Source organism: Pseudoliparis swirei, chromosome 24, assembly GCF_029220125.1.
Source record: "Pseudoliparis swirei isolate HS2019 ecotype Mariana Trench chromosome 24, NWPU_hadal_v1, whole genome shotgun sequence".
In the NCBI taxonomy this organism is placed as follows: domain Eukaryota; kingdom Metazoa; phylum Chordata; class Actinopteri; order Perciformes; family Liparidae; genus Pseudoliparis; species Pseudoliparis swirei.
Window position 1 is genome coordinate 21,233,640 of NC_079411.1, and position 25,558 is coordinate 21,259,197.

The window sequence follows — 25,558 nt, forward strand, 5'->3', positions numbered from 1 at the left end:
GGGGGGGAAAAACTCCCTCCGAAGGATTACATTGTATTTTTGCGACACAGATTAATTTGACCTTTGACCCCACAGGTGAAGCTGAGCTATGAGGCCTTGCAACAGAGGCAGGAGGAAGAGTGGACGGCGTTGAGTTCCACTCCTCCCAGGGACACCGGCCGGGCAATGAGCGAATGGCTGCGTGAAAGCCAGGAGGCCACCAAGGAACTGCTGAAGCTCAAAGACCGCCTCATTGAAGTGGAGAGGAATGTAAGGGCTTACATTATCTATACCAGAGGTACTCAACAGGCGGCCCGCGATTGTGGCCCCCGACATGCCTGTTTTTTAATTTTTTATTTAATACATTTTTATTAATCCCCAAGGGGAAATTAGTTCTCTGCATTTAACCCATCCTTAGTTATTAAGGAGCAGTGGGCTGCGGTGAAGCGCCCGGGAAGCAACTGGGGGTTCAGTGCCTTGCTCAAGGACACTTCGACTTGCAACTAATGGGGAGAGCGGGGATCGAACCGACAACCTAGCACTGAGCTACAGCCGCCCCAAAATAAATGCATAATAATTATATTTAGCCAACCAAAATCGTGTGAAAATTATTGTAGTGCGCCTTTAATTTAAGTTCCCGCCTTTTTATCGCGCCAGCTCATCTGTTAAAATATTTTGCACCTTAATTAATGATGGCGACAAAGAAAAGGAAAGTGGATGACGAAAACAGGGTTTTCAACTCTGCATGGAAAAGTGAATTTGCTTTTGCGGAGATACACGGGAAACCAATGTGTCTCCTCTGTCAAAAAACAATCTCTGTCTCAAAGCGAGCGAATTTACAACGCCATCACGAACAGCTTCACCCGGAGTTTAAAGATGCCTATCCACCTGGCAGCGACCTGAGGAGAAACAAAATACAAACGTTGCTCAGTGGGTTTCAAGCCCAGCAATCCATGTTCCGCAGCGACAACGTTACAGAGGCCTCGCTCAACATCGCCTGGAATATTGCGAAAGCCAAGAAGCCAGCTACAGAGGGAGAATTTCTTAAAAATACATTTGCGGACTGTGCGGAATCACTGTTTTCAGAATTTAACAACAAGGACGACATCATCAGACAAATCTCAAAGCTGCAGTTGTCTGATTCTACCGTGACCAGGAGAGTGGAAGTCATTTCAGACGATCTTTTATCAAAGTTGCTAAAAGACATTGAAAGTGCCGAGTACTTTAGTCTAGCATTCGATGAATCCACCGACCGCACAGACATCGCGCAGCTTATAGTCTGGGTGCGCTTTCTCAAAGGGGACACATTTGCCGAGGAAATGCTGGCTTTGCTACCGCTAACAGGGCAAATACGGGGAGAGGATATGTATTCTGCAATGATGAGCTTTTTTCACGGACCAGGCAAAAACATCAACTTAAAAAAGCTGGTTTCTCTGACTACTGATGGGGCTCCTTCCATGGTAGGAAAGGAGAAAGGATTAATTGCTTTGCTCAGAAAAGATCCTGAAACGCCGGACTTCTTCTCATATCACTGCATTTTGCATCAAGAGCAATTGTGCAGCAAGCTGAGAGGTGGAGAGCTCAAAGTGACAATGGACTTTGTGACACGAACAGTCCATTTTATTCTTGCACACGCATTGAAACACAGACAGTTCCGTTCCTCGGTCCAAGAGTTTGAAAGTGCATACACTGACTTGGCGATGCATGCGGAGGTCAGGTGGCTTAGTCGCGGAAAGGTCCTCGATCGCTTCATGGAGCTGCTACCAGCTGTGCGCATATTTTTGGAAGAGAGGGGCCGACGTGATTTACTGGCACCCCTGGAAGATGACACATTCATGCACAACACCGCTTTTCTGACTGATATAATGCGTCACTTGAATTCACTCAATCTTAAGCTTCAAGGAAAACAAAAGGTTCTGCCGATGATGATGAATGATGTGGCTGCATTTGAAACCAAACTGAGCCTGTTTGCGCAGCAGCTTGAGGTAGGAAATTTCACACACTTTCCTGTTCTACAGGCCCAAGTGTCACAACCAGGTTCATTTTCACCCACATCTTACTGCGCCTACCTCATGGAATTGAAAGAGGAGTTTTCCTCCCGGTTCGCGGACGTTAAATCCTTGGAACCCGTGCTGGCATTCACAGAGAATCCCTTTGCTTGTGACGTACAGGCTACTTCAGTCTCAGTCACATCTGGGCAATTTGGAGTCGAAAGGGCTGCGTTTGAGGAACAACTCATAGAGCTGCAGCACAACAACATCCTCAAAGAAAGACACAAGGAGGAGAGTATTGACACATTCTGGATATCCTGTGTTCTGAGGAACACATACCCTGCATTAATCCTGTGTGCTCAGAAAATCCTGACCTGCTTTGGATCTACTTATGTGTGAAAGCTCCTTCTCTGCCATGGGAATAATAAAATCAAAGCAGCGTTCCCGTCTAACTGACAGACATTTGGCAGACTATCTCAGAGCAGCTACAACTGAGCAACAACCGGATCTGAAAGGACTTGTGAAAAGAATGCACACTCAGAGCTCTCACTAGGAATAAGTAAACAGTTGTTTGTTATATTGTTATTGTTATTAATATTTGTGAAATGCAGACTCAGAGCTCTCAATAGGAAAAGTAGCAATTGCAAACTTTATCAATGTCATCAATGCAAAGCTATTCACTCCAGTGTTAATAAAACATCAGCTTGACCAACACTTGTCATCCTTGGAAAAGCAGTCGCTACACTACATTTGTTACCGAAATTGAGAATATTTGTTAAATATTCCATGATGCTTTGGAATGCATTAAAAATGACTAGCAAGACAGCATATTAAACAGCAGTAGTAAATACAGTGAATAAAATGGTACAAATATATGTTAATAATAATGTGTGGCCCTTTGCACCTGTTGTGGTTTAAATGTGGCCCTCTTGGCCTTCGAAGTTGAGTACCCCTGATCTATACGCTGAACAATTTATAAAATAATACTATTGGTTATCATGGAAAAACCTGGAAAAGTCATGGACATTTGAAATGGTTATTCCCAGGCCTGGAAAAGTCCTGGAGGGAGAAAAAAAATCGGCAACGTTTTTGAAAAGTCATGTAAATGTGTTATATTCATATGTGCATTTACGCTGAGTTTTAAATAATGAATCTGCTTTTAAAAGAATGACGCTCAATATACAGGACGCCATACGCTCTTTTATACTCGCACATTTTCCGCGCTGCAAGTGAACGCACCTTAACTGAAAAGACATACCGGTAAATGTTTATTCTTGTAATCAAACTATTGTCTCTCATTCATTTGTGTCATTTAAGGTGATATACTGTATGCTTTTGGAATTCTCATTGTTAGTTTAAATACGACATTTTCTCAATTTTTCATGTACGAGATTTCTCAAAACGTTTGATCATGGAGATTTTTATTTATTTTATTTAAATCCATTAATCAACATGTGTATGAACCCTGTAAACCACACAAGTGCATACTTTTGATGTTCATGTTCGCTTTCACTAGACCAAACGATGTGCTGAAGGCATGTCACATTTGACAATAACCTCCTCTCTCCTCTCTAGAACGCGACCCTTGAGGCCGAGCGCCAGGCGATGCAGGCCCAGCTGAGGCAGCTGGGGAGTCAGTCTGCCAGCCAGCAGGCTCAGATCCTCGCCCTGCAGCGGCAGGCTGCCTCGCTGCAGGAGAACAACACCGCCCTGCAGACACACAACGCCAACCTGCAGGTTATACAACAATTATCTGTGGATACACATAACGGCCACATATACACTACCGCTTAAAACTTTTGGGTCACCTAGAAATTACCTTATTTTTTAAAGTAAAGTACTTTCAATGAAGATAACATTAAATTAATCAGAAATACAGTCTATACATTGTTAATGTGGTAAATGACTATTCTAGGTGGAAATGTCTGGTTTTTAATGAAATATCTACATAGGTGTGTGGAGGCCCGTCTCCAGTGTTCTTATGGTACATTGTGTTATCGCCTTAGAAGACTAACGGAGGGTTATAAAACCCTTGAAAACCCTTTTTAAATTAGCACAGCTGAAAACAGTTATGCTGGTTAGAGAAGCTGTAAAACTAGCCTTCCTTTGAGCTTGACGTTTGAAGAACAAAATTAATATTTCAAATAAAAATCATTATTTCTAACCTTGTCAATGTCTTGACTATATTTTCTATTCATTTTGCAAATCACTTGATAAATAAAAGTGTGAGTTTCCATGTAAAACACAAAATTGTCTGGTGACCCTAAACTTTTGAACGGTAGTGTAAGGATATCCACGCCTCTGCAACAGTCCGCAAAAAGCATGGAATGTGACATTAACTCCTCATCCCATCTTCTTCTTTTTTATTTCCAGGTGGAAAAATCCACTCTGAACTCTCAGAGCGCTTCCCTCATGGCCCAGATGGCCCAGAATGCTGGCAGCAGCAGTCGGGGAGAGCGGACAACGACAGAGCGAAGAGCTGCGAAGAGCTGCGGGGGGTTCAGGAGCAGCTGCTAAGAGACCACGAGCGTCTGGCAGCGCTGCACGAACGCCAAGCCATGGAGGACGAGGCCCTGATGGGCAAGCACGGCTGTTTGAAGAAAGCCCATCGCACGCTGGAGTTGGAGTATCGCACGCTGCAGGACAGGTCAGGGGGGAAAGGCACCGTCATCATGCCATGTAATACAAGAGCCCTGCCTATTCTTGCAGGGTTCGTACGGTCATGGAAAACCTGGAAAAGTCATGGAATTTATAAATGTTTACTTCCCGGTCTGGAAAAGTCCTGGGGGGGGAAAAATCCTCAAAGTTTTGGAAAAGTCAGCATTTTATATTCATATGTGCATTTAAGCTTAGTTTTAAATAATTAATGTGCTATTAAAATACATTTTTCGTAATTTTTCGCACTGCAAGTGAACGCACCTTAACTGAAAAGACGTGGATGTTTTTTTCTTTTCATCAAACTATTGTCTCCTATTCATTTGTGTCATTTCAGGTATACATTTTCTCACTTTTTCATGTATACATCAAGATTTCACTAAATGTTTGCTCATGGAAATGTGGTTTAAAGTCCTGGAAATCCATTGGTCAAAGTGTATGAACCCTGTCTTGTATGTGTGTGTTCATGCATGTCCATATGTGTGTGTATTGGTGGTGCCTTCAGGTACAATAGCCTGTTGCAGCAGCGGACCAAGCTAGAGGACCTGGAGAAAGCTCTGAAGGAGGAGCAAGTAAGGATGTCTCTGGAGAAAGAGCAACACAGGACCACGGCTGCAGAGTGTTGCAGACTCCGGGACGAGAAGGACTGGTGAGGAGGCGATTACACGCATACGTCAGGGTTCGTACGGTCATGGAAAACCTGGAAAAATCATGGAATTTTAAAAATTGCTATTTCTAGGCCTGGAAAAGTCCTGAAAAAAAATTCAAAAAGTTTTGGAAAAGTCATGTAAATGTGTTATATTCATATGTAAATGTAAACGGTATATACTGTATGCTTTGGAATGCTCATTGTTAGTTTAAGTACTTCCTTTTTTTACTTTTTCATGTATACACCGAGATTTCACAAAATCTTTCGTCATGGAAATCCTTTGGTCAACATGTGTATGAACCCTGGTACACACACCCACAAGAACACACACTGATGCACATCCAGATGAATGAATGGATGAGGGCTTACACAAGGAGCTATACCACTGTACATCTTCTTCTTTCTTAAGGCTAAACCAGACATACCGTCATCTTCTCAATGACAACGAGTTGCTGATGGCGGATCACAAGCAGCTCAAGAGCCAGCTGAACGAGGCCAAGCTGGAGCAGACCTGGCTGGAGGCTGACTTCTCCAAACTCAAGAAGGAGTTTCAGCAGCTGGACATCACCTCGACAAAGCTCACCAACCAGTGTGAGGTATTGACGTAGCATTGCTTATTAAACTAGAACGGGCACTCGGTAGAGCGCATACCTTCGCATATCACAAGATTGGGCATTGAATTATGAACATGTTGGCATTAGTTGCATGCCAATTGGATAGAAATTGACCGTGCTATGGTAAAAAGAAGATTTTGACCTTTTCATGACCTTGACCTTTGACCCGATCGATCCCAAAATCGAATCAAATGGTCCCCGGATAATAACCAATCATCCCACCAAATTGAATGCGATTCAATAAGATTTTGACCTTTTCATGACCTTGACCCTGACCTTTGACCCGATCGATCCCAAAATCTGATCAAATGGTCCCCGGATAATAACCAATCATCCCACTAAATTTCATGCGATTCGGTTTAATACTTTTTGAATTATGCGAGTAACACGCATACAAATAAATAAATACACGGCGATCAAAACATAACCTTCCGCATTTTCAATGCGAAGGTAATAATATAACTATACCTTGTAATTACCTCTCAACCTCAGCACACTCCGGACCAACGCTCTTGATCGTCAGGGCTTCGTAAGGCTCAACAGACCGTGTGTGTTTTACATTGTTTTCGTACATATGCACGTATGGCTGCCGGTCTGTGTGTCGTGCAGCTGCTGAGCCAGTTGAAGGGGAACCTGGAGGAGGAGAGTCGTCACCTGCTCAGCCAGATCGAGACCCTGATGCTGCAGAACCGAACCCTGCTGGAGCAGACCATGGAGAGCAAGGACCTGTTTCACGTGGAAGAGCGGCAGTACATGTGAGCGAATGGGGATACCGTGATGAGATAATGTAGCTTCACAGTAATAAATGATAAACTAGCTTTATATGTGCCTTTTATTCCTATTCAGTGACAAGCTTAATGATTTGAGGAGACAGAAAGAGAAGCTGGAGGAAAAAATAATGGACCAGTATAAGTTTTATGAGCCGTCGCCTCCACGTAGGTAAGTTGCCGGCAACAGTGATAATACATTGAGCTCCATAGTTTTGTGTTTTTCCATGTGATGATTGTTTTGTTTCTTTATGTCTTTGACAAATAAAGGAAACTAAATGTGTAGCTGCTAAAGAGCTAGTTGCTAACTTTTCCTGTCTTTTGATTGGCCCTGGGCAAATACAGTAGTGTGGCTTTATCGTAGCTTTCACAGAAAACAGTTGCAGCACAAAACGCTGCAGAGTGAATTAAAACAGTGAAAACTAGAATGGGCACTCGGTAGAGCGCATACCTTTGCATATCACAAGATTGGGCCTTGAATTATAGATAGATAGATAGATAGATATATACTTTATTAATCCCCAAGGGGAAATTTGTCGAGTCAGTAGCAGCAACACACAAGAATAAAAAAACAAAACACAAATAGGTTTAGGTGATCTGGATCTGGCAAGACTGTTTGTTGTAGAGCTCATAGCCAGCAGGAATGTTCTCTTGTATCTGTATCTCCTTGCGGACGTGAGGAGAGGAGAGAAAGGAGAATCCCTGTAGGAGAGGCAGTGAGAGTGGTGGTCCGGTCCTGGACATGGACACCAGTCTTCACAACGACTTCCCTCACACCTCCTCTCCACCAGTCTCCCCAGCGCAGAGTGGATGATGGAGCCTGCCAGTTTAGCAAGCAGACGGTTGGTGGCGTCACTGGCCCGGCTGCTCCCCCCAGCAGAGAATGGCAAGTGCAGCACCACAACCACACTGACTGGTAGAATAATCCAGCACCTGCTGCACACGCTGAAAGGATCGAAGCTTCTCAGGAAAGACTCATCTCATCCCCCTTCTGTACACAGCGTTGATGTTGGCCTTCTGCGAATCGGGATGTCGATGGCGTACAGGTACTCCTCCACAGTCCACCACCATCCGTCCACCCCAGGACACTCAGAGGTGTAGGATGTCTCTCCTGATCTCCACCACCATCTCTGGTCTTGGCACAGGCCATTCGGTGTGCCATATGGTTCTATTCGCCCACTTCCTCACCACTCTCACCTCTCCTCCAGCCTCCCCCCCCCGCTCCACCACACCTGCAGAATCATCAGAGTACTTCTGCGAGAGAATTGACTTGCCACTGCTCTGGTGTCACTGTAAGGGTGAGGGAGACAGAACAAAGTGAAGAGTGACAGATTGTGGTCTGATTCACAACATCACACGGCACCAGGACCACCACCACCATTCGCACACACTGAGTTCTGGTGGCTGGTCAGTGAGGATGGCAGTCATCCAGAGAAGATGGTGGACGCCTCGAGACACTGCAGTTACCAGCTCAGCAGCAGCTCAAGGTGGAAGTGGAAGTACATAGATAGATAGATATATACTTTATTAAATCCCAAGGGGGGTTTTTTGTCAGTAGCAGCAACACAACACACAAGAATAAAAAACAAAAATAAGAAATATATAAGGATTTGGGTGATCTGGCAAGGAGCGTAGAGCCTCATTGCCGGCAGGAATCAGTGACAGGAATGTTCTCCTGTATCCTGTGGAGAGGCAGCGGAGGGAGGAGGCTGTTGGGAGTCTCACTCTGAGGAGAGGGGAGGTGGTGGAGGGTGGTCGGTCATGACAATCACCACCCAGCTTCTCCCTTCTACTCCTCTCCTCCTCCTCATGTGGGTTAGCAGCCAGCCTGATGGAGCCAGCCTTCTAACCAGCCTTCCCTTTGGTGGCTGGTGTCACGGGCTGGTGTGCCGAGCTCCAGCACAGGCCACAACAGACACACTGACCAGCAGCACACTGGACCAAACCGACTGAATCTTGCACTCCTTGCTGCAGCTACTGGGCCTTTCTTCGAAGCTTTCTCAGCGTTGGGGCTTGTGGCTACACAGCGTTTCGGCGTTTCCAGTTCAATTTTGTGTCGATGGGCATGCCCCACTACTCCTCACCACTCCTCCATGTCCACGCCAGAGATCCACTCTCAGGTGGAAGAGCACGCCTTCCTCCTCTTGTCTTAAGCATGTCTCATCTCTGGTGGTTGGCAGCCATCCACGGTTCTCATCATCCACTCTTGTCAAGTCACTCCCCTCTCCCACCATCTCCTGTACTCCTCCTCCCCTACCATCCGACCAGCATTTGCAGAGATCATACTTCTGTAGTACTGCAAGTGGCATGACTGTGTTGTACTGAAGTCACTGGTGTACAGGGTGAGGGAGGAGGAGACACTGACCACCCCCCCAGGCTCCAACATCACATTCGACCGTTCTCCCAGCACCCGGCGTGAGGACCTGACAAGGTCTGCCTGTGAGGTAGTGCAGAGTCCAGGAGATAGTGGGCCAGCGGCCACACCGGCCACCCTGCAGCTGGCAGTGGCTGGATGGTGTGGATGGGATGGTGAAGTCAAATGCACCTCGAAGACTTAAGTTGACATTGGCATTAGTTGCATGCCAATTGGACAAAATGTATCATGCTATGGTAAAAAAGTTTGACCTTTCCATGACCTTGACCTTGACCTTTGACCCGATTGATCCCAAAATCTAATCAAATGGTCCCCGGATAATAACCAATCATCCCACCAAATTTCATGCGATTCGGTTCAATACTTTTTGACCTGTTCATGACCTTTGACCTTTGACCCGATCGATCCCAAAATCTAATCAACTGGTCCCCGGATAATAAACAATCATCCCACCAAATTTCATGCGATTCGGTTCAATACTTTTTGAGTTATGTGAAAGATTTTGACCTGTTCATGACCTTTGACCTTTGACCCGATCGATCCCAAAATCTCATCAATTGGTCCCCGGATAATAAACAATCATCCCACCAAATTTCATGCGATTCGGTTCAATACTTTTTGAGTTTTGCGAATAACACGCATACAAATAAATAAATAAATACACGGCGATCAAAACATAACCTTCCGGCATTTTCAATGCGAAGGTAATAATGAGCTGCAAGATGCTTAAATTCTCTGTAAAGTTTGTCAGAATATTAATAACAGCAGCATCAAGTATGCAATTTTTTCAAATCTGTATATCAATTCCTAATTTAGTTCACCTTTGCGTGATTGATTTCTTCTTGTAAATCTGCCCGTCCACAGGCGTGGGAACTGGATCACTCTGAAACTGAAGAAGTTGATTAAATCCAACAGCCGTGAGCACGGACCGCCCCCCGACCGCCCGCCGACGCCCACGCACGGCGCCGGCGCCGAGCCGCGCCTCTCCTGCGCCGACAACCGCTCCTTCGTCAGCTCGGATGGCTCTGGAGGCTCCGCCTCCACCTTGGCAGGTGATGCCGTCTCACCCCAACGTAGCAGCAGTGAGTGCACGACCTTTCTTGAATTCACCACGTTATTTCCCATCGGCTCGGCAAGGACCATCAAAGTTCCAAAGTCCCGCCTTCACTGCTTCGGCCATGAAAGTGAGATCAGAGGCAGGGCACCGGAGGTCACTCAGGAGCGTCTTCATGTGGCAGCAGAGGACAGAGCCGATAGCCACGGCAGTTACATATACATGAAGTATTTGTAGAACAGAAAAGATCCCAAAATCTGATAAAACTTCCTCCTACACCAAAACAAATTATTTAAATATATGGATTTTATAGGGAAAAGTGTGTAATGAATACATAAAGAATGCAAAGTGTTTAAAGATAAGCGTGTGTGTGTGTGTCCCCAATATGTCTTCTCCATGTCTTAATGTGTTTCTCCACTCCTGTCTTGTCTTCCCTTCTTCCCTCTCTCCTCCTCCCTGCCGTCCCTTTTTCTCTGCTTGCATCTATTCCTTTGTCTACCTCCCATGTGTCCGCACTTTGCTGTTAAATAGCCACCAAAATGTTTCCCCGTATAAGGAACAGGCTGAAGGACAGAGACAAAGTCAAGTCCCTCTTCCGGCGTTCCACGTGTAAGAAAGTCACCGTGACTGTAGCCTTTCATTTAGCTCACTCGATAACACTACCTGTATCCAGGCTGTATCCTTTTCTCTCTTACGTAACCTCCGAGTGAGTAGGAGTCATCATTTTCAGTAAAGATATTTCCATTTTTCCAAGCATTTGCACTCATATGTTAGTAATGTGTCCATCCATCCATGCCAACCTTTATTTCAAGTAATGAAACTACATTCTTTAAGCATTCGCAGCCGTCATGTTAGCAGCGCTGCTATATTTGAAGACAATCTGAGGATGATTTACCAGAGGTCAAATAAATGGTGCATTGCAGGCGGACACTGGTGCTGCATGAGCTGTGCCCAATATCAGGAGCTGGGATTAACCATATGAGACCACATGTCTAGATGGCTGTGTGTGGTCCGTGGAGAAAGCAGCGAAATCCCTCCCTCGTGTTTTCCACTTGCATCGAACAGAAATACATCCTAATCTCCATCAACCCGTTCACATCCCCCCTCACCCACTTTCCACTTCTTCCACTCCTCGGTCCGACAACGCAGCCTCGGACAGCTCGGCGTACCCCTCCGCCCCGTTCAAGGAGGAGCGGCGGGCAGACGGCTCCGCACAGCTGGAAGCGTTAGAGGCGGATGTTGAGGAGGACGGGAAGAACACATTGTCCTCATCCCGTTCCACATCCATGTTATCCATCCTCCACCTTAATCTTCCCACCACTCCACCATCTGGCCACGTCGGCATCACTACCACTGACACCGCCGACACTGATCCAGATGTTTCTGAGCTCTGGGTGACAGGTAGAGAGAGGTCTTCACGAGCCACCGTTTTTGTTTGATGTCATCATCCTTATAGTTAGACGCTAGAATAAAGTGTAGAGGAAAGGAGAGGAAAGTCAGTGCTCTTTTTTTGCTTTTTTTTCCCCCGAAATGAAAGTGCAGAAATGTGTCGCTTCACGTATAACCGTGCAGTGATTTCTCATGTTATGCCCCACAGACAAGAATTCAAACGACTGTGCCGTGCCGTCTGGATTTGAGGACAGCGACGCGCTCCAGAATCATGGTAAAGCCCATTTGGATATACATGTTGAGAGGATTCATCAAGCATACAGATGTATTACCAGCTCTGGAATTAGAGCAACTCCATCAAATTGCAATCATGACCTTGTTTCATATTAATCTCTATCCCGGTGACATGAGAGTGCATCAACTCTTATAGAAAGACTTGACTCTGCTGCCCCCTGCTGGTCATTAAGAATATGTCGATACAGCTGACTCATTTTCACGATAGAAGTGAACATGTGTGTCCATATTGTAGCTCTCTAAATAATAATTATATATATATATATATATATATTTAGATAATTTTAAAAAATTAAAATATTTTTTAAATGCTGTATTTCCATGTATATATAATAAAATACATGGAAATACGGCATAACAAACAAAATATTACAATATAAATAAATATAATATATATATATTCTTTATTATATAAATATGTATATATATATATATAATTATTTAAAGAGATACAATATGGACACATGTTCACTTCTATCGTGAAAATGAGTCAGCTGTATCGACATATTCTTAATGACCAGCAGGGGGCAGCAGAGTCAAGTCTTTCTATAAGAGTTGATGCACTCTCATGTCATTTATATAAAAGTGAGATATTCTGGTACATGAGAACTCAAATGGCACAGATGCATGATTCCAAAGATATAATCATAATAATAAGTGTTTTTTACGCTTCCGTCAGTCTGCCCCAGGGCAGCTGTGGCTACTGATGTAGCTTACCACCACCCCGGTATGACTGTGTGTGTGTATGACTACTAGACTCTGGACTGTAAAGCGACTTCGGGTGTCTTGAGAAGCGCTATATAAAATAAATGATTATTATTATTATTATCTTCATTAAATCAAACCAGTAACATATAGGCTGATATTTACACATCTGGAGTATTCTCACAGGTGTTGCATATTATAACACTAAAATTACTCAAATAGCCCTTGTGGTAGAGGAGATACATCCTTTTTTAGTTTGGGTATGTTTTTTTGAGCAGAGCTCCCCCCCCCCCAAAAAAAGGCCGGGGTTTAAGAAGTTAAAAAAAAAAAAAAAAACATAATTTTGTCTTTCTTTTTTCCAGGGCTGAATGGCGTCCAGAGTCGAGCCCAAAGCGAGAGCAGCGGTGAGTTCAGCATGAGCCTGGAAAACGAGCCGTGGTCCAACGGCAGCAGCCCGGTGCAGCATCCCCCATCACGCCGCTCCTCCTCCTCCTTCCAGCCCCCCTGCGACACCTCCACACCCCAACACACGCTGAAGCACCACCGGGAAAAAGCTTCCACTCTGCCCGCCGCCAACAGCCTGCAGCATCCGGTTGTCCAGTCTCTACCCAAGCAGAGACCCCCAGTGCTCTCTCACGACTTCTGGCTCGCGAGGGGCACGAAGAGCATCCGCAGGGGGTCCAGAGGGAAAGTGGCTCGTCGCTTGTCGGATGGAGCGGGCGCATTAAAAATGAACCCCGGGGTCAACGGGGTGACCTCTAAAGCTGAAACTAGCCGGGCCTTAGTGTGTTCGCCCATCGCAGTGCTGTACGTTCAGGGTCAGTCGTCCTCGATGTCCGGCTGCCTCAACTGCTTCTCCACCCCTCTGGGGAAACAGGGCCGACGGAAAGGGCCCGGGTCGCCCACGAGTCTCCCCCGGGCCAGCAGTGTCATTTCCACTGCAGAGGGGTCGTCCCGACGCGCCAGTGTAATCGGGGAGTGCAGGGTGCCGGTCAAGACCGACTCGCTCTCGGTTCAGGTCTCCGATACGGATCCGTCGAGTCAGCCTGAGCCCGAGACGATCGACAGTGAGCCCGAGCCTCCTGTCAAACCTCCCAGAGACCCAGCAGCTGTTGTTGTTGCTCCCACAGACGACCCCATCAGGTCTCCAGTGGAGGAGTCACTTTTTTTTGACTCCTCTTTCACTTTCAACTCTGTCTTCTCCAACACCATTTTCAGTGATTCTGCGGTCACGACCGTGGCCAGTATGGATGCCCTTGAAAACAACCAGAGCGTCCTCGGTCTGAATCCATCTCTGGTGCACGATGGTCCACTCGAGAGTGAGGAGGTCACTCCTGACACGCCACAAACACTCACCGTGGTTAATGAGCAGAGTCAGAACGCAGAACATGCACCTGGGTTGATGGAGGAGAAGGACAAGACGCTCGCCATGCAATGAAAGCAGCTGCCCACGTCATTGAATATTGTCTAATTTAATAAAGTTGGTAGATGCAACAAGGCCATCACATCAAAAGAGACTGTAATATAATATGTTTGCATTTTATTCCACTAAATACCTGCAGTATACCATGATCCTAAAAAGTGTTTTAAGTTCCTTTTGGTTCAGATTGTTTTCCCCATTGTTTCTCAGCATATTCAGATATCTGAGGAATAGTTGTATTAACTTTCCATTGTGATTGTCTCTTTCATATAACTTTGCCCTCATTTGTCCATTTTACATAGATTGGTGTTAGGCCTGTTTAATTGACCACATTGTCTCTTGTTCTGTGACATTTGTGTTTGCCAAAATATGTTGTTAATTCCTGCTGTTGCTGTTGTATTTATTTCCTGTACCTCAGACATTTTTTTTTTAATGATTGTTACATGTTGATCGCTTAGTCTGTGAGATTTAAATGTGAGCCTTAGGGAAGTGTGAAACTGTAAATCTTGTAAATTAGAATGTGTACCTGAATGCTATTTTACCTGAAATAAAGAGACCCATAAAAGATGTACTTCAGTTTGTGCACATTTAAGACATCCACAATAATTAGCCTATATTAAAATAGACAAGCACGTTAGGCTTATTAGTAGCCGAACCTATTTCAAAAATATATATACTTAAATGTATTTAAAATAGACTGGAACTTTTAACAGTGCAAATATACTCTCAAAGAAATGTACTTTCTGCAAATATATAAAAAGTCTACTAAAGTCACGCTTTCACCTATTTTAAAAATGCTACTTTAATCCCACTTTAAAATATTTTTAATATACTTAGCATATTTATTTATTTTATTTATTTTATTTATGTTATTTATGTTATTTATTCATTTATTTATTTTATTTATTTTATTTATTTTATTTATTTTATTTATTTTATTTATTTTATTTATTTTATTTATTTTATTTATTTTATTTATTTTATTTATTTTATTTTATTTATTTTATTTATTTAATGTATTTTATTTATTTTATTCATTTATTTATGTTATTTATTTACTTATTTATTTATTTATCTATTTATTTAGTTATTCATTTAGTTATTTATAGCAATGTTTAAAAACGTAAACACTAGACTACGTAAGGGGAAACAAACAATGACGAGTACATTCTACTTATTTATTGTGTATTTACGTAACGTTATATTGATCTTAACCCAAACAGCGCACCGGAGGAGACCGTGTGCCCGTCCAACGTTCCCATTGGCTGTCATTCCGGTGACGCGGCGCAATGCGGAAGTGGACCATTTTCCAGCCGAAAACAAAAACATTGGTGGGTGGCGTTTGAGTTATTCAATCTGGACCGCCGTTAGCCCAGAGATACTGGAGTTGTTCCACAAACTCTACCGCCTAGCTCGACAGTCGTCCCCGGTTGTTGGAACCATGCTGAACGCCGCCGCCGCGGAGAGGAACAAGGAACCCATCCTCGCGGTGCTCCGGGAGAGCGTGAACACCGGGAGATCCCTGCAGGCTCTGGAGATCTCCTCCGGTACCGGGCAGCACGTCACGCACTTCGCTCAGGCCCTGCGCAACATTGTGTGGCAGCCCTCAGAGTTTGACCGACAGTCTCTTGCCAGGTAAACACAGTGTGTGTGTGTGTGTGTGTGTGTGTGTGTGTGTGTGTGTGTGTGTGTGTGTGTGTGTGTGTGTGTGTGTGTGTGTGTGTGTGTGTGTGTGTGTGTGTGTGTGTGTGTGTGTGTGTGTGTGTGTGCGTGTATTAGTAACAATGCACATTGTAGCTGTCTGTAAACAATGAATAAACTCTGTTCATAACGGTATTGGTTAGTTTCTGCGGAGCAAACTTGCATCACGGCTCTGATCATTGATCTCTGTAGTTAATGTCGTACTACTGATGCATAACTGGTGTTTGTATTTCCACTAATGTCTCGTGTTGCTCTTCTCAGCATCGAGGCGTACAGAGCCCACTACCAGCAGCACAACGTGAGGCCCGCCATCCACCTGGACGCCTCCCTGCCCTATGAGTACTGGGGGGGCATTCAGCCCGAGAGCCTCGATCTGCTCGTCAACATCAATATGATCCACATTTCTCCAATGGCGTGCACTGAGGTAGGACTATTTTTGCATTGTTCTTATATGTTGTTCTCTATATCTGCCCCCTCCCTCTGGAACTCTCTCCCCAAATTCATCCGAGAGTCTGCACCGATCTTTACATTGTGAAAAGCCGCCTGTTCAGAACTGCTTTTAATGTGACTGTGTGATCTATATGTTCTTATTTTTTTCACTTGTTTTATTGAAATGTTTTTAATTTTTTTATTGCATAGACTTTAGGATGTTTTCATGATGTAATGTAGAGTGTCTTTGAGTACCTTGAAAAGTGCTATATAAATGTAATTTATTATTATTATTATTATTAACATGTAATTGGTTTCATCAAACCCAATTGGGTTAGATAAAACCAATACCATGTTAATAATAATAATAATAATAATAATAAAGGATCTTGCCCAAAACTAGATTACTGGCAACACGGGAAACTTTTCTGGGGACCCCTGAAGGCCCCAGATTATATGTGTGGTCATATGTGGCGATAAATTGCACATTTGTTTTTGTCATTCTGTATGGACCACAAAAGCACAATATATACTGAAACTTTAAAACATAACCTGCATTATTTCCTAACGTTGAGGCTCTGTGTAGCAGTGGAGCCTCGTAGATGGAATCAGTTTTAAGGCCTTCGTTATTTGCGAGTAGTTCAAATCGTGCAATTAGCACATTTATATTTTAAGGATGTAATAAATCAACGCACCACAAAACTAGTTGCGTGTATTATTATTATATATATATATATATAATAATATAATATTAGGGAGCTAACATTAAGCAGTATATATATATACTGCTTAATGTTAGCTCCCTAATTTTGCCCTCCTCGTGGGTCAAGCCCTGATCCTACACAAACATGGTTGTGGTTTAAATCTCTACCAGGGAACCACTGTGGCAGTTAAAGGTAAACCATAAAATGGTATTTCTGTAGCGAAGGCAGAAGTCATCACACTTTCTCAGTCATATCCATTACAGAGAAAGATCTTAATCTTAAATTTGACCCTGTTAAGCTGCAGCAGCAAAACCTTGAATAATTGATTGCGTGTTTTACTGCTTATGAATTCAACTTGTAATTTGCAAGTGCACAAATAAACAGCACGTGTCTTCTTTAAAAAATGAGATATTCTGGCCAGTGTTTTGCAGTGATCTATTGGTCCCGGTGTTCATTTTCCATAAAGCTGAAATACTCCCAGTATATATAGGAGCCTTTGGACTCATAACTACTCAGATATTATATAGCGATGCCTTTTTACAGGCCTCCGGTCTTTCAGTCTATAAAAGAGACCCGGAACAAAAAGGGCTCGAGTCGTAATCCCTCCTCTTATCCCCCACCGCCATGTCATGTGATGCTTATGTTTCTTCTTCTAGGGTTTATTCAAAGGGGCGGGGACCGTGCTGAAGGCACAAGGCCTTCTATTGACATATGGGGTGAGTAGCAAAAAAAGCATGTTGTTATAAACATGCACTCGCCACACGCATGATATGTTATTATCAAACGTAAACATATGTAAATAAATGTTACATAACATCCTTTTGTTGTTGTGCTTAGCCCTATGCGATGAACGGTCAGATCACCCCTCAAAGTAATGTCGACTTTGACTACAGCCTGCGGCAGAGGTAAAGTGTTTTCTAGTCTTTGTGTTGCTCACGGACGTTAATTCTTTTATGTGGAGATGTGAAAGGAATTGAGTGGTTTTCTTGTCATAAAGACGGGCGGCCTTGGATTTCACTTTGACATGCAGTAGCAACAGCATTGTGTAGATAATCATGGAAGTTTAGGTGTTTGTGTCATCACTAAAATCAATAACACTAATGTGATTGTGGGATATACACCATAAGTTTATCTTTTTCTTTTTATCCTGCAGGAACTCCAAGTGGGGACTCAGGGATATCGCCCTCCTCAGTTCCACAGCACAAAGTTATGGATTATTCCTGGAGAAAATGGCAAGTAAACGCCTCATGTAATCGTCCAGTTCAATGTGTTCCCCTTAAAATGTTAAAAGGTAAACAATGCAGTCTGTACAGTGTTTTCTTTTATATTTTGTATGTTTTCTTTGTTATTATAGTGTTATTTCTAAACTGTTGACTAGGAGAGCCCTGCACTAGATGTCCAATGTTTATTGTTTTATGTACACTACCGTTCAAAAGTTTGGGGTCATCCAGACAATTTCGTGTCTTCCATGAAAACTCACTTTTATTTATCAAATGAATTGAAAATTGAATAGAAAATATAGTCAAGACATTGACAAGGTTAGAAATAATGATTAATATATCAGATGTAACTGATGTGGAACGGGCATGGAAGAAGTCGGCTCAGATGGTGGATTTTCCCAGCACTTAGTTATTCTGCAGAAGACAACAGAACACACACATTTGACTTCTGATCTGTCTCTGCACTTCCACTTCCCTCAGCAATAAAAAATCATTGTCCATGGAAGACAGGACCACATTAAATCTAAATAATAACAATTCTCATCAAAAACCATGACATGTAACATACAAGGGGAAAACAGAGACCCCTAATGGACAAAATAAATAACTACATGAGCTAGAGTCATTTCAGCAGAAACAGCGAAAATTCTAACTGAACAAAAGGGAAACACATACCTGCAGAAGACAACAGAACACACACATTTGCCTTCTGATCTGTCTCTGCACTTCCACTTCCTAGACACGCAAAACAACACAATTTACACAAGGAAAATATACGTCGGGGCGACCGGATGTAGCTAAACAAACGGTGCCAAAGTGGCTCAATGAGACCGCCACCAAACGTATATTTTGACGGTCTAAATGACACGACAGCTGGACGCCGGGATCGTATTAGCATTCCATTACTGTATGTAACATAAACGGTTAATTTTTATTAAAGAATATAGCCAAAATAGTGCGAAATCGTTTTTCACTGAACTCACCCTCGGCAATATAAAGCCATTGTGATGGAAAGACGGACTCAGGAGCAGGAAGTGCAACAGATGGAAAGCAATTTCCGCAGGAAACAGATTTTTAAAAATAACGCTAAATAAAAATAGCTCATTAAAATAAAATTCACAAACACTCAATAATATCGTAGAACAACAAACAAAAATAAAATACATTGAAAACAAGAAATGACAGAGTGCATTTCTAACTGTTTGACAGAGTAGACCCACTATATGTAAAGAAAAGTAGCCTCCTCTCTTTATAGTCAAACTTCTCAAGAACTGGTTAAAGTCAATCATGTCTTTAACCAGCCTGTTTCCATTATTCTGGAGGGAATGTGTCTGTTTTTCAGAACTTCTTCGTTGTGTTTTCGATGCCAGTTCGGTCTGCAAACAGGGTTAGCTTCATGCTGTTAGCGAGTTAGCTTCAGGCTGTTAGCGAGTTAGCTCCATGCTCTTAGCTAGATAACTGCGGCAAGATTCGTGCTTTACACTTGTCTGAAGCTCTGTAGATCCCTCACCCCGTTGTAGTCCAGAGAGTTTCAGTCCCAGGACTTTGGAATAACAGACAGGGGAAACAAAAAACGAATTACTCATGGAGCATCCAGCTAACCAGCTCCGGTTAGCATATCGGCTTAAGGAGAATCTCCAGGTGTACGTCCTCCCGCGGTCAGCGCTTTGCTGCAGAATTTTTAAATCCGGATGTTCGGGTCCCAACTCTTTCAGCCTCTTCTTGTCAATATCTGACCGTCGATTGAAAGGTGTTTGGTGTAGAGATACCACAGAGTTTTCAGTCGCCGACGCCATGCTAACAACAAGCTTCTGCTAGCTATGTTGCTCGCGTACCTCCGTGGAGCTCTGGGCAGCAGGGTTGCCAGGTCTGTGTGATAAAACCAGCCCAATATCAGAACTCAAAATATGCCCGTGCCAAACCATATACACTGCTTTTAAAGTCCAACAGCATTGCTATCATTGCCAAATGTATTGTAATATCTACAAAGTAACAACATATGTTTAGTATGCCAGCATTAAAAGCAGTTTTCCCTAAACAGTTATTTCACCTAGGTCCTAAAAGTAGCCCGATTCCGCAGGAAAACCGCGGACCTGGCAACACTGCTCTCTGGGCTGAGGGAACATACGGGTCTCTGATCTGCCGAATAGTCCAATCACGTGGCCATGGCGCACATTTTTGCGACCCAAGATTCACGTTTCATCCGCCAATGTGAAGCCGGTCATTGCCGAAACGACTGAAATGTTGTATCGATGCCGTACACACACGTTAGACCAGCGCCTCGAAAAAGGGGAGGGGCTTCTCTCCGTGATAATGGCAATATATTATATTTTTTCACATTAACTTAAGTGGTTGTTGACAGGCTGACGGTCTCCCACACACATTTAGCGCGTCAACACGGTATATTTACTATTTAAATGATTTGGCATATAATGTTTTTTGACAGGATTTTTTTTTTTTTTTTTTTTTTCATCTCAATGTTAAGAGTGGCGGCGCCCTAGCGCCCCCTATGGACGAACCGCCACTGATGTGTGTGTGTGTTTAGGTATATATATGTATATGTGTGTGTATGTGTATATGTATCTACATGTGTATATGTGTATGTGTATGTATCTATATATATATATATGTATATATACATATATATATATATATGTATATCGTTCTCTGAAATAAGTTTTTTTCGTGAAATCATAGGTTAGGGCACTTATAAGCTCGATAGCTTCAGCCTTGACCCTTTCGGTCAGCCACGTTCTTCTTTTGTTGAATTTTGATTTTTGTATATTTTGCTGATCGAAATAAATAAATAAATATACACTTTTATTAATCCCCAAGGGGAAATTAGTTCTCTGCATTTAACCCATCCTTAGTTATTAAGGAGCAGTGGGCTGCAGTGATGCACCCGGGAAGCAACTGGGGGTTCAGTGCCTTGCTCAAGGACACTTCGACTTGCAAAATAAACCAAACTAAACTAAATGTGTCTGGACTGTTGGTCTAGACCACAGGTGTCAAACACAAGGCCCACGGGCCAAATGTGGCCCGCCACGTCATTTTATGTGGCTCCCGACGGCTTGAAAGAGACATGATCGCCTTTTCTTAAAGAAATTGAAGAAAAATATCCTGTACTTTTATTTTGAAGGTTTCAAATCAAATGGATTTATGTTATAATATTAGAGACATCTTCTTACGTACCATAGTTCTACACTCAAATAAACAATAATCAAATGCAAAGAGATTTATTTAACAATATGCTCGGGAGTAGTTTATACATTTATGTTTCAGTTACACTGGCCCTTTAAGAGGCGGCCATGATGCTGATGAGGCCCACGGTGGACAGGAGTTTGACACCCCTGGTCTAGACACAAATGGCAAATAAAAAAATGAAAACCTTGAAAGTCGATGTTAATGTCGGCCTCTCGATGTATTATTTCAAATCTTTTCTCTTCTAGGTGGACATGCCTGCGAACAACAAGTGTCTCCTGTTCAGGAAGGAGAGTTTGGTGTGAAGCATCCCGTGGTTCCTTCAGGACGGTCACGGCGCCTTAACTTACACTTGAAGCTCAGATACATTGCCACATTTTACAGACGTTTTTATGAATTGTTTTTTCCCCCGTATTCTGAAACACATTGACAGAGATGAAGTTGTTGTTGATCCAAACTGAAATACCGTAACCCATCATGTATTCTTCTGTATTGCACACGAGTAAAAAAAGACTCACTGATATGTTGTCTTCGTGCTATATTTGCCTCGACGCAGCCAACTATACTCTTTTATTTATTTTCTTCCTCATTCAGTTTGCATTCAAACTAAAGTTAGAAGAAGTGCTTTGCAAAGGGAGATATTTAAGAAGCAATGTGCTGCACATTAGATCTTTAAATCATACAAAACAACATGTAAACAAAAGTAAACCTCTATAAAACACCTATGTAAATGACTAGTATAAAGAGCCCAATATAAAATAAACATAATACAATAGAACAGAAAGAAACACAATATAGAGGTTATGGAGGTGTCTATTCCTTTGGTGGCACAAACTAGGCATTTTGTGTGGCTACTATCTTATTATTATTATTATTACTGAATAATAAGCATACTGAATACATGTCAAAAGAAAGAATATCTAAACGTAAACATATATATATATATACACATATGTAGACATATATATATATAGATAAATATATCTATATATATATAACATTTCAGCATTGATACTAATGGACTCACACCTGGAATGTCGTACAATGATAATGAATATAAATTGTACACGCATATTGTATCATATAAGGGTTTTTAAGGTCATGGAAAACCTGGAAAAGTCTTGGAATTTAAAAAAGTGGTTATTTCCAGGCCTGGAAAAGTAATCCCAAAAAGTAATCCCAAAAGTTTTGGAAAAGTCCTGGAAATATGTTATATTCATATGTTCATTTTACACATAATGGTTTTTTCATGAAAATTTGGTTTAAAGTCCTGGAAAAGTCCTGGAAATCCATTGGTCATCAACACGTGTATGAGCCCTGTCATATCTTCATTAACATATAACATTTGTGTCAGTTCATTTAAAGAGTTATTAAATATCAGCTTGCCGTTCTAGCGGTCATCTTCGGTGCTAACGGTAGAGGTGACCGCAGACCCCACGTGTGCTGACCGGTCCGAGTCTACAACGCCTCGCAGGTCTTTTTATTCACGACCTCTCGTAGCTTCTTGAGTCTGCGTTCAGTTATGGCTCTGACGTAGCCGTCTGATTGGATGATGGCAACGCCATCCTGCACTACACCCATAACCAGCAACGGGTTCTCCTCCATGGTGATGTTGGGGCACGGGCAGCTCCAGTCTATCTTGGCGATAGTCACCTCCAGGTGTTTGGTATTGAAGAGAGTCAACCCCATCTTTTCATCTCTCAGGACCTCTTCCAGGCTGAAGCGTGCTAACCCCGAGTCCAGATCCTCCACCAGCTCCGTCAGCCGCCCCACAATAGCAAAATCACTCCGGCATAAGCTTGGCACCATCTTCCCCTTCACCCGACAGGTCTTACACGGTTTCCTTTTGGGCTGCGGGCAGTTGGCTTCGCACTCCTTCTTGGTGCCGAAGCTGTTGGCGTTCCCATGGCAGCCACCGTAGACGTAGGCCTGGCACTGTTTCAAGAGGGAATTCCAGGCCCAACGAGGCTCCCAGGATTTGCACGGGCCCTGGACGGCAGGCAGGGAGCAGACGCCCATCCCTTCTCTCTGACAGGAGGCCTTGCACTCCTCGTACGTCTCAAACCGGTTGCGGCTGTCGTCGCATCCGCCGTTGCCGAAGGCCAAGCAGGAGCCCAGCTTGCCGTCGTAGTACCAGTCCACGTGGCGCTCGCCGCTGCACGCTCTCAGGTCCACTTCGTGCAGGCAGTCCGCCGGCGAGAACGGCCTTCCCATGGGCATCTCGGGATCTTCGGAGAAATCGTCGTTGGCCCGCCGAACGACCGACAGCGGGTACTCGGCGCGAAGGACGCCCGCGGAATTCCGCGCGACGCACGTGTAGATGCCCGTATCCCACACCTGGGCGTTGTAGATGACCAGCTGACCGATGTTGGTGATGACCACGTTGCCGTACATCTGGTCGGGCCTCATGACCAGGCGCTCGCGCCGCTCGCTCTGTTTCTCCCACGTCACTACGGGTCTGGGCGCTCCGATGACGTCGCAGTGGAAGCTGACCGTGCCGCCGACGTACACGGACTGGTGGTGAGGGTTGGAGAACAGCGTGGGGGGCCGGGGGGCCTCGTGGGAGGATGTCGGAGTGGGTTTGGTCGTCGTGTCCTGAGGCAGCGGGCTGGTGCGGGGCCCGGCGAGGTAAAAGCGGCAGGCGACCACGGTTAAGGTCACCCCGCGGACGCAGGCCTCGGCGTCCATGTAGCAGCGGTTGAAGTAGGTGAGGCCGTCCGAGGCGCAGGTGAAGTTGGGCTCTTTCTCGCAGCGGTCCCGGCACTTGCAGATGGGCTGTCCGTCCCAGATGTCGCAGGTGGCTCCCTGCTGGGTGCAGAGGAAGCCCTCGCAGGTGGCGTTGGAGGCGGGGCCATCGGTTCCTTCTCCTCCACCCTGCCCATCTGGCTGGGCTGGGGTGCCGTCAGAGAAACGTGCAGCCACACAGCTGTTGAGACCACACACGTTGGTGCAGCATTTCTCAAAGTCAGCACAGTCCTGCACACACACACACACAGAGAGACACACACACACACACACACACACACACACACACACACACACACACACACACACACACACACACACACACACACACACACACACACACACACACACACACACACACACACACACACACACACACACACACAGAAACAGCATTCGTGAAAGCAGATTTAAATGAACAAAACGGCAAATTAACTGATGATTATGAGTGAACCGATCATGCATAAATAACCACCACCTCGTCCACGTTGCATTCTCTCTCGCAGGTGCTCTGCGCGTCAACCCAGAGATTAGAATTCAGCTTGTTGGGACAAAATCCTTCGTGTTCAGCTGCGGATCCGGTCACACTTGCGCACGAAGAAAGTTCAGGTAACGTGCAAAGCAGGAGCGTCAACAAACACGCACGTATCCAGCCTGTTAGTAGTTTATTTGGCGCATTACTCCAACGCGTATCCTTCAGGCATGCATCCTCCAAAAGTTGGACAGGGATTTTATACATTATTGCTTTTTTGCATGAGTCGCCAAACGGGTAAATCCATTCCTCCTTGAGGTGTTCAAACGTGAAACACGTCTGTTGTTGTCGATGTGCAAACGCGGTGGTCCGTTTTTCACGTAAACATCGCGGCAATTAGTTTGCGGTGCGCAGAGTGGAGAGTTGTAGTATTTCCAAAGATCAAGACGCATGGAGGACATCTACTGAACAACAAGAAATATCCACATGGAAAACGCGTGTAGAAAGCAGTTTTTTGGGGGGGGTTGCATGAAAAATGAGTCTTGATAACCCAAAACTCGTGCAACAATGCGCATTCAGGGTCGATTTCTCCCGTAACCGCAACAAAATATATAAGCGAACCAAACTGCACAAGGAGAGAGAAAGACGCAACAATCAGCCTTTCAGAGTGTGAATGGAGGTGGAAAGGGCAGCCCCCTCTGACCGCCCCCATGGTCCCTCCAGTGTCTGAATTCTGAAACTCTTATGAAGCAGCGCCATGCGCTCAGCAACTGGACAAACATTGTTAAAACATCAAAGAAGGAGAGAAGGAAGGGGGAAAAAGGTGCATGGGCCGTGGTGGCAAGCTGTCCCAACAACAACCCGCGCGCACGCCAAAGAAAAAGAAAAAAAACATGTCGTTTGCGTCCTTTCTTGTCTAGACGTCGTCGGTCAATTTAGCGCCGGCGCATTCATTCACACGCAGCTCAGAGATGCCGCGGTCAGGTGGGAAGGCGTTAAAGCGCGTCACGTGTTCAATATAGTGACCACCTCCCCCCCCCCCCCCCTGTTATGCCTTCCGAGGCGATGAGAAGCAGCAGCCCGCATCTTTTCATTCAGTGACCCCGTGACCTTTCGGGGTGACTTTTGACCGCCGCTGTATTCATGCGCTGCAGTTTATCCAAAAAATTGACCAATACCGAGAGAGCGGCTAATC

General features: G+C 44.3%; 3 protein-coding genes across 3 annotated transcripts in view; 2 read left to right on the top strand and 1 right to left on the bottom strand.

Moving 5' to 3' along the window:
* Positions 1-14,462, top strand: part of LOC130190507 (girdin-like) — a 30,160-nt gene extending 15,698 nt beyond the window's left edge. Inside the window, 13 exon segments of the mRNA XM_056409955.1 lie at positions 76-249; positions 3,546-3,707; positions 4,344-4,400; positions 4,403-4,617; positions 5,131-5,274; positions 5,684-5,870; positions 6,498-6,643; positions 6,735-6,827; positions 9,894-10,111; positions 10,615-10,692; positions 11,233-11,484; positions 11,681-11,746; positions 12,834-14,462. Of these exon segments, the coding sequence (XP_056265930.1) occupies positions 76-249; positions 3,546-3,707; positions 4,344-4,400; positions 4,403-4,617; positions 5,131-5,274; positions 5,684-5,870; positions 6,498-6,643; positions 6,735-6,827; positions 9,894-10,111; positions 10,615-10,692; positions 11,233-11,484; positions 11,681-11,746; positions 12,834-13,909 (2,868 nt within the window). The 3' untranslated portion in view covers positions 13,910-14,462.
* Positions 14,463-15,189: 727 nt separating this feature from the next.
* On the top strand, positions 15,190-21,669 carry mettl26 (methyltransferase like 26). The gene is made up of 6 exons (XM_056409148.1): positions 15,190-15,526; positions 15,854-16,016; positions 17,382-17,441; positions 17,563-17,630; positions 17,879-17,957; positions 21,395-21,669. The coding sequence occupies exons 1-6, from the start codon at positions 15,333-15,335 to the stop codon at positions 21,449-21,451; spliced, it is 621 nt and encodes a 206-aa protein (XP_056265123.1). The 5' UTR covers positions 15,190-15,332; the 3' UTR covers positions 21,452-21,669.
* A 512-nt stretch (positions 21,670-22,181) lies between these two features.
* wfikkn1 (WAP, follistatin/kazal, immunoglobulin, kunitz and netrin domain containing 1) lies at positions 22,182-24,732 on the bottom strand. The gene is made up of 2 exons (XM_056409788.1): positions 24,370-24,732; positions 22,182-24,122 (listed from the first exon to the last, which is right to left on the bottom strand). Exons 1-2 carry the CDS (start codon positions 24,628-24,630, stop codon positions 22,605-22,607), a joined length of 1,779 nt encoding a protein of 592 aa, XP_056265763.1. The 5' UTR covers positions 24,631-24,732; the 3' UTR covers positions 22,182-22,604.
* Positions 24,733-25,558: the final 826 nt, after the last annotated feature.

What these genes read in the sequence shown, in the direction of transcription:
- mettl26 (XM_056409148.1), top strand. Translation starts at nt 15,333, where the DNA reads ATGCTGAACGCCGCCGCCGCGGAGAGGAACAAGGAACCCATCCTCGCG. An exon ending in CTCCAATGGCGTGCACTGAG is followed by an intron (nt 16,017 to 17,381) that starts GTAGGACTATTT and finishes TTCTTCTTCTAG; the next exon opens with GGTTTATTCAAAGGGGCGGG. An exon ending in GATTATTCCTGGAGAAAATG is followed by an intron (nt 17,958 to 21,394) that starts GCAAGTAAACGC and finishes TTTCTCTTCTAG; the next exon opens with GTGGACATGCCTGCGAACAA.
- wfikkn1 (XM_056409788.1), bottom strand. Translation starts at nt 24,630, where the DNA reads ATGTATAAAATCCCTGTCCAACTTTTGGAGGATGCATGCCTGAAGGAT. An exon ending in GAGAATGCAACGTGGACGAG is followed by an intron (nt 24,123 to 24,369) that starts GTGGTGGTTATT and finishes GTGTGTGTGCAG; the next exon opens with GACTGTGCTGACTTTGAGAA.